The 16,660-nt window shown below is 40.7% G+C and overlaps 1 protein-coding gene across 8 annotated transcripts; it reads left to right on the forward strand.

The window, feature by feature from the left end:
- The first annotated feature begins 1,475 nt into the window (after positions 1 to 1,475).
- On the forward strand, positions 1,476 to 15,440 carry ncoa5 (nuclear receptor coactivator 5). Of its 8 annotated transcripts, none has more exons than XM_014168146.3 (11): positions 1,476 to 1,621; positions 5,453 to 5,739; positions 6,143 to 6,250; positions 7,993 to 8,059; positions 9,618 to 9,878; positions 9,972 to 10,081; positions 10,619 to 10,748; positions 11,086 to 11,288; positions 13,548 to 13,752; positions 14,068 to 14,153; positions 14,291 to 15,440. In XM_014168146.3, the coding sequence occupies exons 2-11, from the start codon at positions 5,568 to 5,570 to the stop codon at positions 14,983 to 14,985; spliced, it is 2,037 nt and encodes a 678-aa protein (XP_014023621.3). In that variant the 5' UTR covers positions 1,476 to 1,621; positions 5,453 to 5,567; the 3' UTR covers positions 14,986 to 15,440. The 8 variants fall into 8 exon arrangements, with proteins under 8 accessions (XP_014023621.3, XP_014023619.3, XP_014023622.3 ...); XM_014168144.3 differs by having other exon boundaries at positions 9,972 to 10,075; positions 10,604 to 10,748; NM_001139902.1 differs by having other exon boundaries at positions 1,533 to 1,621; positions 9,972 to 10,075.
- The last annotated feature ends 1,220 nt before the right edge of the window (positions 15,441 to 16,660 follow it).

A 16,660-nucleotide genomic window follows, 5' to 3' on the forward strand; every position in this document is an offset into this window, starting at 1 on the left:
TGTAAATAAGAATTTGTTCTCAACTCACTTACCTAGTTGAATTTAAAGAAATGTTAGCTCTCGCCTCTCCAAAGTACACCCATTAGAATTGCAATTTAACAGATTTTACATGAATATTTCCTGTGATAGGACAAGTGTTCAATATTTCACCGTCCATATGAGCTACAGATCTACAGATACGTGTGGTGGGTTCCTTAACTTCTCTAATAAAAGGTACACCTTATATTTTTTCAAAATTCATCCCCTTTGATTTTCTAAAATAATGTCTCCTATTACAGCTGTGGATATTGATTTTATTAATTTTATTTAACCTTTATTAAACTAGGCAAGTCAGTTAAAAACAAATAATTATTTACAATGACGGCCTAGGAACAGTGGGTTAACTGCCTTCTGGGTTAACTGCCTTAACAGATCAAATTTTCTATACTTTCCTGTCCAAATTAAAAGCCGAATGTGGAGGCCCTGGGCACGTGGTCTGCGGTTTGTGAGGCCGGTTGGACGTACTGCCAAATTCTCTAAAACAACGTTGGAGGTGGCTTTTGGTAGAGAAATGAACATTCAGTGAACAGCTCTGGTGGACATTCCTGCAGTCAGCATGCCAACCCCCCAACTTGAGACATCTGTGGCATTGTGTTGCGTGACAAAACTGCACATTTTAGAGTGGCCTTTTACTGTCCCCAGCACAAGGTGCTCCTGTGTAATGATCATGCTGTTTAGTCAGCTCCTTGATATTGCACACCTGTCAGGTGGATGGATTATCTTGGCAAAGAAGAAATGCTCACTAACAGGATGAAAACAAATTTGTGGACAACATTTGAAAGAAATAAGCTGTTTGTATCTATGGAACATTTCTGGGATCTTTTATTTCACATCATCTAACATGGGTTTATATTTTGTTCAGTATAAATGGAGAAAATCTGAGCATCTGGCATCCTCACACAAAACATATAGTGCAGGTCTATGATGTGCTTCTCTCTATATTAACTATTTAGAGCTATGGTAGATGGCATGTACAAAAATATATAATTGCCCCAAGGGGTGAAATAAACTCTGTCCCGCAGACATAGGCCAGGGCTATTATGTTTCATGTGAAGATGGCTTACCCAGTCAGTGCCCTCCCAAACCCTGAACAAATGTTATAAGCACATTTTGTCTATTTTGGAGGCCTGCCAGCCCTTCACCCAGCACCCTGGGGTGATTCAGGAGAAGACAAGGGAGCTTGTTTTCTTTATTGTTCTACACAAGCACCATCAACACCTCTAGTGGTGTCAGGTTACATACTGACTGCTGCTGGTCCACTGTCCATCAGTTTAACCTCGGCTTATAAGAGAATGGAGTTTGACTTTTAACATTGTAGCACTGAAGAATTCAGATAGGTGTTTATTGTATTATTACGCATTAAAACATAGATTGACCTTGCAATAAGCCCTCCTATACAGCAGATGGCAGTGTTGACATAACACAAACACGAGGCACGAGCCCATTGCTTTAAAAACTACACAAGAAGAAGCCGGACGGCCATTATTGTGTGGCGAAGAAGGGGAAGCTGTTACGGGTGGTCAGAAGAACTTACTGGAGGACATCAAAGCACTGCAGATTTTTGGAAACCTTAATGTTGAAGGTAGGAGTACAATGCTGATTATAATAAACTACACCGTGTTCGTTAGTGAGTAGTTACAGCCAGTTACCGTTATCTCACGGCCCTAAGCTGACCAAGTTAGCCAACATGGCGTCCTGTCGCAGAACCATCTCTAGTCCCGTGTTAGCATCTTCTTGGATAGTAGTGGGCCATGATATGTAGCTAGCTAGGCCTACGCCCGCCGTCATTCATTCAAGCGCTGTAAAGTAACGCTAGTTAGCTAACGTTAGTCAGTCGAGCTAGGGTAGTTAACGCGGAACTAGTTAGTTAACATTACTACTTTAGTTAATGAGTTAGCGAAACCTGCTTTGGGTTCAGTGATTCATTAAGTCTAGTTATTAAATACAGTAACGTTAGATCGCTAACGTTTATAAAGTTAGCTGTCGTTTTCCATCATTAGCCAGGCAGGGCATGACGACCAGCTTGCTGTAGCCTCCCGCCAACAGTGAGCAATAGTAATGGCGTCTTTTTGTAAGCGCTAACTCCGCCATGGCTCGTTGGTCAAAAGCAAAGTGGGTTTTGGATGGTTTTTGGATAAACACAGGCTTAATAAAGATGTCTTACGTTTTAATCGATGATATAATCGTTATAATTTAACGTGTGAATTTTGAAGTGCTGAGCGGCCCAAATATATCACGATATTTTTCGTATTTTATGTTTTTGAATATGTTTTATAATTTGCTTTGAGTTGTGCATGACCGTAGGATGGCATCCAATGATATATCTATATATATATATATATATATATATATATAGATATGTCTATCACACACACTAGATGACTGACGGGGAGTTGTTTGGAAGCCACCACGCATCCATCTTGGCGCTCTCCCACCGTTGCAAAAAAATATTTTGGAAGCTTTAGAAATGTATTTTCTAATTTACCATTTCTTTTGCCACGTTTATTCTATTGGACAGCTTTAATGCATACTTTGAAATATGTGACCTAAACATGAAACATTTCCTTAAAGTATATATTTTTTGATGGTACTAATGTAACTCCCCACTAAAACAACATACTTTTGTCCTTTAAAATGTTTAAATAAAATACTGTACGTCCCCACTAAAACAACATACTTTTGTCATTTAAATAAAATACTGTACAATTCCTTTCATTCCTATGGGCGGCTGCTTTTCTGAAGAGTGCCATTATGGATCAGCAATCCAGGATTTATTTAAATCATTGGTAGCAACACATATACTGTACATTCTAAGTAATTTCAAGGTGCCTTTCTCCATTCTGATTCTTTATACTGTTCAATCAAACTTCAACCAAAAGTTTATAATTTCCACACTGCCATATAGGGCTGCATGATATTGGCAAAAAAAAGTCTAGGCTTTTTTTAAACAAATATTGCGATTTGGCTTGCGGTTTAGATCAAAACACTTGGGTGAACTGTTGGATTCATGGAAATAGAATGATTATTCTAATTTTACATGTACTAGTGGGCACTTTGAATACAATGTTTGACATGACAACGAATTAGAAAGCCAGGGTGGTTTTGATGATAGAATTAGGTACAGAATACTAAAAGAATCTCTATGGAGTTATTGTGACAGGGTAGGAACAAAAGTGTTGGTCAGTATTTCCCAGGGGAGTGGGACCCTATAATCTTTGGCTACATTAAATGTTTTCTCTTACTTCATGTAGCTAACATTCGTGCTTTGCCTATACCTCTGATTTAGAAGGTACTGTTTCACAAACATGCTGATATAGGCTTACACAATCACTGGTATCGGGCTGTCTTAGCTAGCTATGTTAGCATTAGCGGCAAACGCGATTAATTTTAGCCACAACTTGCTAAGAAAAGATAAACTCGCAGTTTGCAGACAGTAAGATACACAAACTAATATTGTAATGATAGAACGCTTGTGGATTTATATTAAGAAGCAAAGTGGAACACAGCATCGTTGTCATCAACATATTGATGCATCTGTTTCATTGACCATGAAGAGTGAAGGTCGGCAAATGATCTTGTTGTCGAACAACAACTGCGCTCCTTAAGTGACGGTGCGAGACTGGGTGAGCGAGGAAGTGAGATGACTCAACTAGCGTAAACTATAAACTGAGTGGCTTATCACATTTAACAAACCAAACATTGAAATACCTCTATAGAAGGTAATGTAAAAAACGCAAACCGGTCTGTGCATCAATACCGGTGTAGATGGTAGAAAATACCTAGCCCTAATTTGATGCATATATGTAATAAAGGTCATGGTAACAGACTTATTATCTCATAGAACAAAACGTAGATCTCCTAAGCCTGTTTTAACCTCTGACCTTATTTTTGACGTTTATGCCAAAACAACATTCATTTCGCTCATAGGAATGGCTGAACGAACCAGAGGTAACTATTTTCAGGTTTTAAGGACTACAAGCTGGCGAGCTCTATTAGCTGCTTTTAGCAATGCTGGTGTATTTACACACTAACGTTGGGCTGCAAAAAACTGAGCAGTCCACGGGATGCCAGAGGTTAAATACAATTACATTTCAACTTGGTCCCTCACAAGTTATTCCTTTTGTTTGTTGTTGCACATATTAAGCACATGCAGGACTTTTATTTTGACATGCGGTAAGCTGAGTGGACGTGGGTCTACCACAGACCCACATTTGAGTCTGTTGAATAATACATTCCTTTACCTATTTTGTCTAAACCCCCCCCCCCCCATAAGGACCAACCACAGGCAGAGTAAGTTTTAAATGTTATGTATTTTTGCAACGCCAAGTGTGTAAAAAACTATTTTATTAGCTAGCTAGCAAGCAATGACCTCATATGACACTAAGAATGGTTGAAGTTTAGAAGTTAATTTGCTTGCTAACAAACTGTAGTTATCTCGCTAGAAGGCATATGCATTAAGCCAGATGGCTACGCCTTGAGGAAGGTATATCCACTGCCTGCAGTTACATGTATGTGTATACTTTCACTCTGACCTGTAAATATATTGGCTAAGTGTAGCTAATTATACTACCCAATTTCTGTGTAATAAACAGCAGCAGTAATGGAGGACCAGTAGATATAAATGAGGTGGCCTACATGAAAGCAATACAGGGAATTATTTGGCTGAAATATAAACCAGTTGTTCTGGAGGAATAAGAGTACAGGTGTAACCTATGGTTGCTAGGACTGAAAGATGCTAGGAAGAGCCCAATCATGACTTGCCAACACACACATTGCATACAAAGGGTGTACAATCCCTAGTCTTTAGCCCTTTTAACAACGCCAGAAAACACTTTACAGTAACCTTTCCTACCTGTGTCAACCCCAATCTGGTGGAAACTCCCTCCAGACTAGGCCTATGCTTTTAAATCCTGTAGGCAATTTTGTAGATGGTGACATTTCATTCCTAAGAACAAAAAAACTGACTACAGGCGGCCTTGTCTGCCCAAACATTTCTGTAAAGGAATCGGCTGTTTCATTTACAGCCTGTTGTCATTGTATTTCAAATGGATAAATGTCTTTCAGCGGATATACAGAACTTACACTTAATTATCCAAATAATCATTCTGAAAGACTGGCAACTTCTTTGCATTCAAAGAAGACTAACCTAAAATATGATATGATTCACCCTTCATTTATTCAACAGTTTATATCATCAGAGCTTCTCAAAGTAACAGTTGTGATCATAATAACCAAACGCAACAAAGAGGGCATTGAATGACTGTCATGTCCTAATTTTGTTGAATTTCGTAGGAATTTGTTTTCTCTTCCTTAGAGTGCAACCTAGGCGTAACTATTTGGGGCTCTGCTGTGCTGAAACATTTGATCCATGGGATTTCTCTTCTCTTTTTCTTTATCACGCTGACATTTTTAGGACCTTGGAAACAACTTTTGAGCACACGCGCAAAAAAAGGAAATTGAACAGTACCCCCAAAAAATTTGCGCCAAAGAAAAGAATCACTAAGGTTGGGATCGAGCCGAGTAGCGCCATGTCTCACAGAAGAAGCCGCAGTGGATCACCGTCTGGCCCTGTTCGCTCATGCACCAACAGCCAAAATCCCCGCGATATGGAGAGGAGGATTTTTGTGGGGAATTTACCGACATCACTGATGGACAGGAAGGACATGGAGGAACTGTTCAGTCCCTACGGGAAGATTCATGGTTAGTACTTAGGCTACCTACTAGGAAGGAATACACATTTCATCCTCAATTTTTGAGCATCATTCGTCTTATTGAATTTAAGGAGTCATCATTTTTTAAATGTAACTCTTATCTAGCCTAATTACGATTGTTTTTGGTTACAATGCAGTAGCCTAATATTAAACTTGCCCAAGATAAAGCTGTGATCAATTCAAATGTAGATTCATCTTAAAGAATCACAACATTTTTGGGATAGTTTTGTAACCTTGAACCAAATTCTGAACATTGTACATTTCTATTTCAATGCATAACATTTTTATAATATCACTTAAACTACCCTTAGAGAGGAAATCATAAGTTTTAAACCTGGCCCTTGTTTCCTTTTTATATGAAATCAAAACAACAAAAATGTTCCTTTTTCCAGCCTTGTCCATGTTCCAAGGGTACGGATTTGTGCAGTTTGAACGTGTTGAGGATGCAGAGGCTGCAAAGGCGGGACAAAATGGTCGCCCTTATAAAGGTTATAAAATAGGTAAGAGTTCACTGTATTAGATGTGACTGTCCAGCTAACAGTCTTAATTACTGAAGGGGAGCAATTTTGTCATGGTGTTCCTGTCACTGTAATGCCGAGAATACGCTGTACGATATTAGAATGATTAACTCATCCCAGATCATTTGATAAGATCAGAGTGAAATCTTAAGGTCGGCGGCGAGGACGATGTCTAACTGCTCCTACGTGCTCCCGACAACACTAGGACCCGTGGATGTTTTTCCTATCATTGCTCGTGCAGTGTAACAGGTAATGTGTTCAAATTCCCAAAAAAATACAGCACAAGCCCATAGAAATGCATAATGTGCGGATGACCTGGTCAGCTACGAAGACTCGTGCCGTAGGAGACAACAGCCTACCAAGTTCTCCAATTAATACTTTTCTGTTTGTACAGCACTGTCAATATTTGCTATAATAAGGTGTTTTCTCATTTCTTTGAAATCACATAACATATATTAGTTTAATATTACAGTAATCTCAGTTAACCCATAACTAAAGTCTTGCGTAATTGGTCAGATGCTTGATTTTTATGTTCTGGGTCCATATGTGTTAAGCGACGAGATTGGAACCGTAACGATGAGCTCCACCTTCTCTTCGCAAGTCTATGGGTCAAATGCCCCATCCCCTTCTGAAATTTGAAAGATGCCAACACCTGCAAAATCATGATTTGACCAAGGCACCAGAACTAATGCCTGTTTGATATGTCATGCAACCCGTTGTATCATGACAGATCTACGCTACCATTTGTTTACGTAGTCTGTCAACGAGAGATTAAGCATAGTTAAACTGTAGTCCTATTGTGCAGTGTGGGGTCTTCCACCACACAGTGTGTATCCTCTTCTGAAAGTGTTATGTCAAGATTTAATCGCTGTAACAACATTCAGTGGCTTATTTAAACATCAGGATTTTAAATTACTCAATGTATTCCCAGCAGAAGCCCCAGACCACAATTGAGCAGCTTTACTTAAGTTATAAAACTGTAGTTTTGTGAATAACTATGAATGTCTAGCAAGTGGGGCAATATACAATGTAATTTAAAAAAAATTAGTCTGCTCCATCCATTGCGCTTTAGCCAAGAACATTTTTGTTGTATACATTACATTTTAGCTCCGCATTTGCAATGACATTTAAACAAAATAAATGATTTAAAACTTGAAATTGGTACAATGTCTTTTGACTACCGAAGGATACACTTAATTGTCTTTGAACAGTTGGAAGAAATATTGCGAATTTGAACAGACTTCAGAACGCACACACAATGCTTCTTAAGAGTGGAAGATTAACGTGTTCGGCTTTGTCATCAGTGTAGTGTTAATGTTCTCATTGACATAAATTAGATTTTCCTTTGAACGCTTCATCTCAACTTGATTTTATTTTAGTAGCTGAGTCAAAGCATCCAAGATGATTCTCTCATTCTCAACTAAAATGGAAATCATCCTCTCCTCAAAAAATACCCATCAAACCTTTCATGCAGTATAACAAGGGAAGCCATGTAAAGACAACTTGGAACCTGGAACATTTTCGCCCTCGTCCAATTTGATATTTTTTTTTTTTTTTTTTTTGAGCAATCAATTTGGATTTTCATGCTTGGAAATCTGGAACTCAATTTATGGATCGGGAAAGTGAGCGGCGGGGTTACATTTCATGGCACTTAAAACCTTTCGCTTCATTGAGTTAATATCTGTAAATGTCATGTTGAACGTTTTTGATTGGTTTATTTTCAGCTATAAATATGGCAGCGGAGCGACAACGACAGAATAAAGCTCAATCCCGGCCGAGCCCTCCAAGAAGGTAAAGTAACGCTAATGGGGTATGAAGAAGTACCAACGTTTCAGCTGCTCTTGTAAAATATGTTTCTCATGTCATTTGCCCCGAAGCACATTGGCAAAAACAGCTCGTTAAGAGTTTCTCAGCGTTGTTTTCAGTTAGCGGTAACATATTTCACATCACACACAAAGGAAATCATGAAATAAAACAACATTCTGAATTTAGTTCTGTGTCCTTTGTCTTCTAAAGATGTCTGTTTTCACAATTTCCCTGTTCTGATTAGCACATATTTAACTAGACAAAACAATAATGGCGTCCCGTTCATTTCAAAGGAAGTTGCTTAAAAGCTCTTCAGCATAAAATATCACCTGTACGTGCGGCGCCATCTTGCTTCACCGGACGGTTGAACAAATGCTACGCCATGCCTCACCCTTGTGATCGGCTCGGCTGTGTTGTCAGCAGCATGGCAATAAAGTCAACTTAAATATCGATTATTGTTTGCGATGGGAAACAATCGGTCTCAATACTTTGACAACCTGAATTATGTTTTGAGCACAAAGATTTTGGCTTTTTAAAATTCTGCTTAAAAATGGCCAACAGACACATGTTTTTCTAGACTAATACCGCCCCCAACCACCATGTAGTTTCGCTGTGGGACGATTCTGGCAACGCCTGGGGTCTAGATAAGACTGATTTAGTTGTCATGTCTGCTTCTGCATAGTTAATCAATGTTCATAATTGGAAAACGGTTGACTTTGATACGCAATATCGACATCGACAATATCAAAATATTTCTGTGATCAGTTATATTCTGTTTTAAGTCTTTTATTTCAATCTAGTTAGCCCGTTTTCGAAAACATTTCAAAGTAGGTGCCAGTTGTCAGTTAACAAAAATCTGTATAGACAATAAAGAATATTTAAATGTGTGGTAATTTTTTTTGTCTCAAGTGTTTCCTGTTGTGTTTAGCGTACGCTGATTTCATTGCCGATTTGCTTGGTAGGAGCTCTTGAGATTGCTTGATACTCGAGTATTAATGCATTTCTATAAATTTATTTTTTACCTCCGAAAACAGGACCTTTAATCAAAAACACATTTTAATATGGAGCATGTGTACGTTTTCATGTGAAATATCACTTCTCAAATTCGAGCAAACCCGATGTCAGGGATTTTTTATTTAAGGTTTTCATTGCGTTAAGTATTATTTTGAACTCCCTGGAAGTTTTTACGAAGACTTATGTTAATGGGAAGGACAATTTCAGTGGAAAGTTGTTTCTGCTGTGACTTGGAATTGTTAGCGTTTGAACATCACCGGCCATCAGTTCATTGTGATAAATGTTAGGTGTTTTTTTTTTTTTCACATTTTGTTTTCCGGCTTGGAATCAGACTTGCCCCAATGTCAAGGGGAAATTATGCATTAATTCGTGGAGTCCTTGAGAGGAGCACCTTCACTGCTTTGTGTGCATTCTAAATAATTAACACATTTCATTTGATTCTAATGTTGACATTAAAACCAAACCACTATGTTAAAGTAACCCAATCATTATCCAACATTTTTCACAAAGGCTTTATTTGTTCTTACAGGGATCCATATGGAGGTTATGGAGAAGGCAGGGAGCCCCGTCCTCGCTCTCGCTCGCCTATGCACGGGCGCGATTCTCGTGCGCACCGGGGTAGCCGAGAGCACTCACGAGAGCCTGGCCGTGAGCCTCGGCACCCTCGTGACCATCACGAACCGCGAGACCCCAACTTTGACCGCTACCGCACACCCGAGGGCAGGGACAAGGATCTCAGGGGTGAACCTCGTGGAGAACCTCGCGGAGACCCTAGAGACCCCACATTCAGGTGACCGGTCTGGCAAAGGGCCATCCTGAAGGAACATTCTCTGCCCTATTCCAAGCAACCTTTAACCAACGATTGGTCACTTGTGTATTACAGAGAGGAGGGTTATGATAGATATTACCGTGGTGGCGCAGATGAGCACCACCGCAAGAAGGATGACCCGTACAGGGATCCATGGAACGGCCGACGAGAACCTGAAGGTAAAGGTAGTAATGCAATACTCTTAAACGCATACAAACGGCATCAGTTTTTGCTCTGTACTAAAAGTGCTCCATATTGACTGCTGACATGCACACTTTTATGGTATTAATGGGATAGTTTGCGATTTGGCCAATTTAAGCCTGTTTTCTACTTACCCAGAGTCAGATGAACTGATGGATACCACTTTTATGACTGCATGCAGTTTGAAGTAAGTTGAATGTAGATTCTGGAGTGATTGCTAACAATCACTGGAAGTCTATGAGATCAGCTAGCTGATTTCAACTCGCTCCAGAAACTACTCACTCCAGAAACTACATTCAACTTACTTCAAACTGCATGTAGACATAAGTGGTATCCATGAGTTCATCTGACTGGGTAAGTAGAAAACTGCTTCTCTACCAAAATCTCAAACTTTCCTTTTAACAGCAGACAATTGAAATAAATTAAATACTAATAGATACTTTCTGATTGAACTATCCCTTTAACTTGTATATAAATTGAACTGTCAGTGGTAAAATAATGTGAAGACTGGTCTTTTTCAGATGACCGCGTGCGGGTTGAGGAGCGGCGGCGTAACGAGCTCTACCGTCAGTACTATGAGGAGGTCCAGAGACAGTATGACCGAGAGCGTCCAGTTGACTGCTCAGTCATTGTCGTCAACAAGGCACAAAAGTAAGTCCATGATTAAATCCTCCACATTAGCACTCAGATTAAGTGTGAATTGAGTATGTGTAATTGATTAGAGATTATGCATGCAGCAGGGCAGGCCAGATGCAGCCCACGGGCCAATTTTAATGTGGTTGTCTTTGTAAAGTCAATATCTGAAACCAGCCCTTTTGACAAATGAGTTGTGTAAGGGTACACAACTCATTTGTCAAAATACAGCCTAATTGTCACACAAGACCTTCCATAGTAATCTTCTTTGCAAATTGATTGTAGCCATCTTATTGTAAACATGAGTGGATAAGCATGTGGCGTGTTTCCTGTAGTATCCGCTTTGTCCTTGCAGTAGGGAGTATGCGGAGACGGTGGGGCGGAAGGTGCGTGACCTGGGCATGGTGGTGGACCTCATCTTCCTCAACACGGAGGTGTCCCTGACCCAGGCACTGGAGGACGTGGGCCGGGCGCGCACTCCTTTCGCCATAATCATCACTCAGCAGCACCAGGTGCACCGCTCCTGCACAGTCAACATCCTCTTCGGCACACCCCAAGGTAGGACTTCTGGTTTCTGCTGCCGGGACTGACTGGGATCAGTGCAGCTTCTTAATCCTGCTTTGGGGGGGAATGACAGGTGGACATTTTTTGTTCAGTGCTCAACTCGAGCTTTGAAGGGATGTAAAATGTACTTGTTTAAGATGTATTCTTCTAGACACTTGGTCAAACTCATGTTACCTACCTGATTTCCTAGTGTTGAGGCAGTAATTAAGTTAACCTCTATGGGCTAGGTGGGACGCTAGCGTGCCACCCGTGGTGCACTCCATCAACAGCAGGTGCATTTCAAGAGCGGCAAATTTGAATCCAAATAAATGTCAAAATTCAAATTTTTCAAACATACAACTATTTTACACCCTTAGAAAGATAAACATTTCCTTAATCTAACCACGTTTTACGATTTCAAAAAGGTTTTACGGCGAAAGCATAAATTTAGAGTATGTTAGGACAGTACATTTACAAGAGTTGTGTGTAATGTTTTGTCAAGTCAAAGACAGGGTCACCAAAACCATAAAACCAGCTAAAATGATGCACTAACCTTTTACAATCTCCATCAGATGACACTCCTAGGACATTATGTTAGACAATGCATGCATCTTTAGTTCTATCAAGTTCATATTTATATCCAAAAACAGCGTTTTACTATGGCATTGATGTTGAGGAAATCGTTTCCCTCCAATAACCGGCAGTCAAGTCAGCGTCACAAATTAAATAATTAAAATTAGAAAACATTGGTAAAATATTATATTGTCATTTAAAGAATTATAGATTTACATCTCTTGAACGCAATCAACTTGCCAGATTTAAAAATAACCTTACTGGGAAATCACACTTTGCAATAATCTGAGCACTGCGCCCAGAAAAATACGCGTTGCGATACAGACTAGACGTCATGTTGGGGAGATCTAAAATCGAAAATACTATGTAAATAATCCATTACCTTTGATTCTCTTCATCAGATGTCACTTCCAGGTATCACAGGTCCATAACGAATGTAGTTTTGTTCAAAAAAGCTCATCATTTATGTCCAAAAATCTCCGTCTTGTTAGCACATGATCTAAGCCAGCCGGACTTCTCGTCATGTACGAGGGGGAAAAATATATTTACGTTCGTTCAAACATGTCAAACGTTGTATAGCATAAATCATTAGGGGCTTTTTTAACCAGAACATGAATAATATTCAAGGTGGACGAATGCATACTCTTTTATAACGTATTGGAACGAGGGTACCCAACATGAACTCGCGCGCCAGGTGTCTAATGGGACATCATCGTTCCATGGCTCTTGTTCAGTCAGATCTCCCTCCAGAAGACTCAAAACACTTTGTAAAGGCTGGTGACATCTAGTGGAAGCAATAGGAAGTGCCAAAATATTCCTCAGCCCCTGTGTTTTTCAATGGGATAGGTTTAAAGGTAATACAACACATCAGGTATCCACTTCCTGTCAGAAAATGTCTCAGGGTTTTGCCTGCCAAATGAGTTCTGTTATACTCACAGACACCATTCAAACAGTTTTAGAAACTTTAGAGTGTTTTCTATCCATATATAATAAGTATATGCATATTCTAGTTACTGGGTAGGATTAGTAACCAGATTAAATCGGGTACATTTTTTTATCCAGACGTTCAAATGCTGCCCCCTAGCCCTAACAGGTTAAAGCCGAAACCCAGGGTTGTTTTTCTAATGTGTCGTAGGTAAGTGTTCTGTCTAAAGAACAGGGGCAAAAGTATGGGACTTTTGGTCTTTTGTCCTATATATATTCTCACACACACATCTTCACATACCTTGTGAAATTGCCTGTAATGACAAAGACTTTACAAACTGCTTTTATCATCAGAATCAATTGACCTTTTGTCAAATCCCACACAATTACTGTGATGTCCAATAAACTTTTGCCGTGAAGGGAAATTGAGCAAAAGGAGGAAGCCTGTCAAAATGCTAAAACAGTTGAATGCAGACAACCACTTGCTGATCAGACTCATGTTTGTTACAGTGGGCTGTTATTACAGTCACTTCACAGGAAGGTAAAATAGCTAGCGATGAATGACTCGTACTCTAAAAATGTGCCCAGATGTAACTACTTCATTGTGCCGATGAAGTATTTAATAACCAAGAGCCCAAAATTCTTTGACAGTCTATTGACAAGAAGTCCATGCAAACTAGATGAGCGAAGGCTGATCTAAAAACTACTTTACACTTAGTAATAGTCACAGCCCTGCCATGTCTTAGGCCTGTATCCTACATTTTTAATAACTCCTAGAGCATCGCAACATGCCCATGGAGGATGCCATGGTCCTGGTGGGCCACAACTATGACTCCTTCAAGGTTGAACATCGTGAGAAGGAGCGTGAGGAGATCGCTCAGAAGGCTGCCAAGATGGCTGACGACGTGCTGATGAGGGAGCATGAGAGGGAGGGCCACCCAGTCACCCTGCTTCCTGCCATCACTCTGCTGTCTGAGGGCAGGTCAGTCATTCTGCTTACACGCACACTCTCCTTATTTCAATACTGTATATTATACTGTCTTAACAGCCCGCTCTCTTTCCATTTCACTTTAATCCGTCTCGTTTTCTACAACTGGTCTCCCTTCATCTCTCTTGTAGACTGTCTCATTGCTTATCATTGTGCTGATGTTACACATGACAATGCTCTTTGTAAATTCCCACCCAAACCGGTATGAGGAGAGAGGCTCGGAATGGTGCAGTTGGGATTGTGTGTCAGTGGGCTTTGTAGCTGTTCATGTGTCTGACATGAAGTGTGTCTTCTGTCTTCGACACCTAGGTTCCTGACTCCAGAGGAGCTGGATAGTCTTATAGAGTATTTGAGGGTCAAGAGGGAACGCATCGTAAGAGCCGACCCACTTGCAGGTAAGGCTTTCTCAACTTTGCCTTCAAGTTGGGTTTGAAAGAGGTCCCCTAAGCCAATGCAGGTTTTTCAATATTTACTGTAGTTTACAGACTTTAACTCATAACAGAAGAACACTGACTGTTTTCTTCCTCTGCAGCAGTGCATCCCCCGGCGACGGCAGCCACCCACGATCCTCCTCTCCAGGCCCAGACCATGCCCCCTGCAGTCCATCCCGGTCACGCACCACCCCCACACAGTGCCCACTCCACCCACATGAGCATGCCGCCGGCCCCCAACGCCACCAACAACCAGCAGGAGCTGCAGGCTAAGATCCTCAGCCTGTTCAACAGCGGCGCCGGTGCATCGGCCTCCGCTGCCAGCCCCGCCATGGTCCCCCAGTCCTACGGCTCCACCATGGGCATCCAGTCCACAGGCCTCCCCATGTCCTCAGCCTCTCCTGTCCCCAAAATGGCCCCCACACCTTCCCAAGTCCCCAACATGATGGGTGCCCGGCCCCCCATGCGCCCGGGCCCAGTGCCCCTCGGCATCCACCAAGGCTATGGGTCGCCCACAGGCCGCATGGCTGCCCCTCAGGGGGGGCAGAGACCCCCTGTCTCAGGGGGAGCGGGCATCAACTTCGACAACCCCAGCGTCCAGAAAGCCCTGGACACGCTCATTCAAAGCGGACCCTCTCTCAACCACCTGGTAAATGCTGGGAATTCGGCATCCCCCAGACCAAGTCATGGCATGGGCCAGGGCATGGGCCAGAACATGGGCCAGGGCATGGGCCAGGGCATGGGCCAGGGCATGGGCCAGCCTCCGCCCATGGCAATGTACCCTCGCCATTACTGATGATTCCCCTCATAATGTGACCACACCCAACCCCCGAGTCTGCAAAGCAGCTTTTGTTAAATTAATTTACCACAGTAAATGTTTAGATGTAGACTGATATTTTCTGTTTCATTTTATTATTTTTTTGCATTTGTAAATGCTTTTAGAGGACCCTTTTTTACCCTAGGTATTGTAATGACAGACCTTGGTTATTTGGTAAGACTATTTGAAAGTCAGACATTTTCGGTTGTAACCAGTCTCTCCATTTTCTGGTTAGTGTGATTTGTTGTAAAAAGTTAATTGCATGTCCGAAGATATTCAGGATTGTGCTGAACTTGTTGTTCTCGGCTCAACCGCAATGTTTGATGGCTAGATCTGGTGTCGGTGTGGGCCAGTTCTACACAGCAAAACTTTTATACAACTTCCTGTGTGATTGTACTAGCAGTGCTCCTGAAATAAACCATTTTTGAATGTGACATTGTGTGGTTATTGCGTAGTCCTTGAGTAGTTTCAAACATCAAGGCCGGGATTCAATCAGATAGCGTGTTATATGCTTATACAGCTTTTAAAGGCAATTTCCGAGCGAGCTGACATGCAGCGCGAATGGGATCTCCGTGAATGCGGGAACGTTCCCTTTTAAAACCCGAGATCCTATTGAAACCCGGCCAAAGATCATTATTCCAATGACTCGCAAACAAAGCTGTAATAAAATGGTATTGCTTTATTGCATTTTGTGCTGACAAATCTATAAAATGGAACAGGTATCGCCAGAAGCTATAGAGATGTAAGATAACTATTTTTTTTCTTAATATATCATTAAACACAATAGCGAATAGTTTTTATTTAAAATATTTAACACTGACACAAAATTAACACTGACACTTTTGGGTTTATGCACAGAACCCCCCCCCCCCCCCCCCCCTGTTTACAAGTGCACATTGTGTACACACACCCACAGAACTGAAAAAACAGGAACACTTCTGCTCTACCAGAATACTTGTACAGTACCAAGGAAGAGGACTAAGTTTTTGAAAGGGAAAAACAGGTTTGCTTTGTGATTTAAGAGTTGTATGTGTATATATTCTTTATCTACATCCATTCCTTTTCCAAACATTTATACAACATTTCTTGCACAACAGGAATTGACGACAAGCCAAAAATGTATTTTAATGCTTTGTTGATCTGAATTGGTGGAATTGTTTTGTAATTAGTTTCAAAGGGACATTCATGCTAAGATTGACACCATAGTAGAAGCTTACGGGTCAGAAAGCTAGACCATTAGAAGAACATGGAGAATGCTGGTCATGGCTCATTGGATGTTTGTTGTATTTGGACAAATACATGATCATTGTCTTTAAGTGTTTGTGTTTTGTAATGTTTACCCTTCACATTTTTGTTTGACAAAATCAGAAAATATTTAGTTTTTGAAATGATGGTGTATTTCATGTTTTTGTGTAGGGAGTAGCTGCTAATTTCTGAAACACGTGTGTGTGTGTGTGTGTGTGTGTGGAATCAAGGCAAAAAGATGATTTGTCATCTAATCTGAGTTTGCATTTAATTCAGTGGTACATAATTTCACATGTGTTAACTGAAATATACTTTGGTAATCCGTTTATCTGTAGATATATATTATATATGAAACGATTGATATAAGATGTGGAGGGACCTCTTCGACAAAGTGAAGAAAAATAGAATC

Source organism: Salmo salar, chromosome 22 (genome assembly GCF_965601325.2).
Source record: "Salmo salar chromosome 22, fSalSal1, whole genome shotgun sequence".
Classification (NCBI taxonomy): domain Eukaryota; kingdom Metazoa; phylum Chordata; class Actinopteri; order Salmoniformes; family Salmonidae; genus Salmo; species Salmo salar.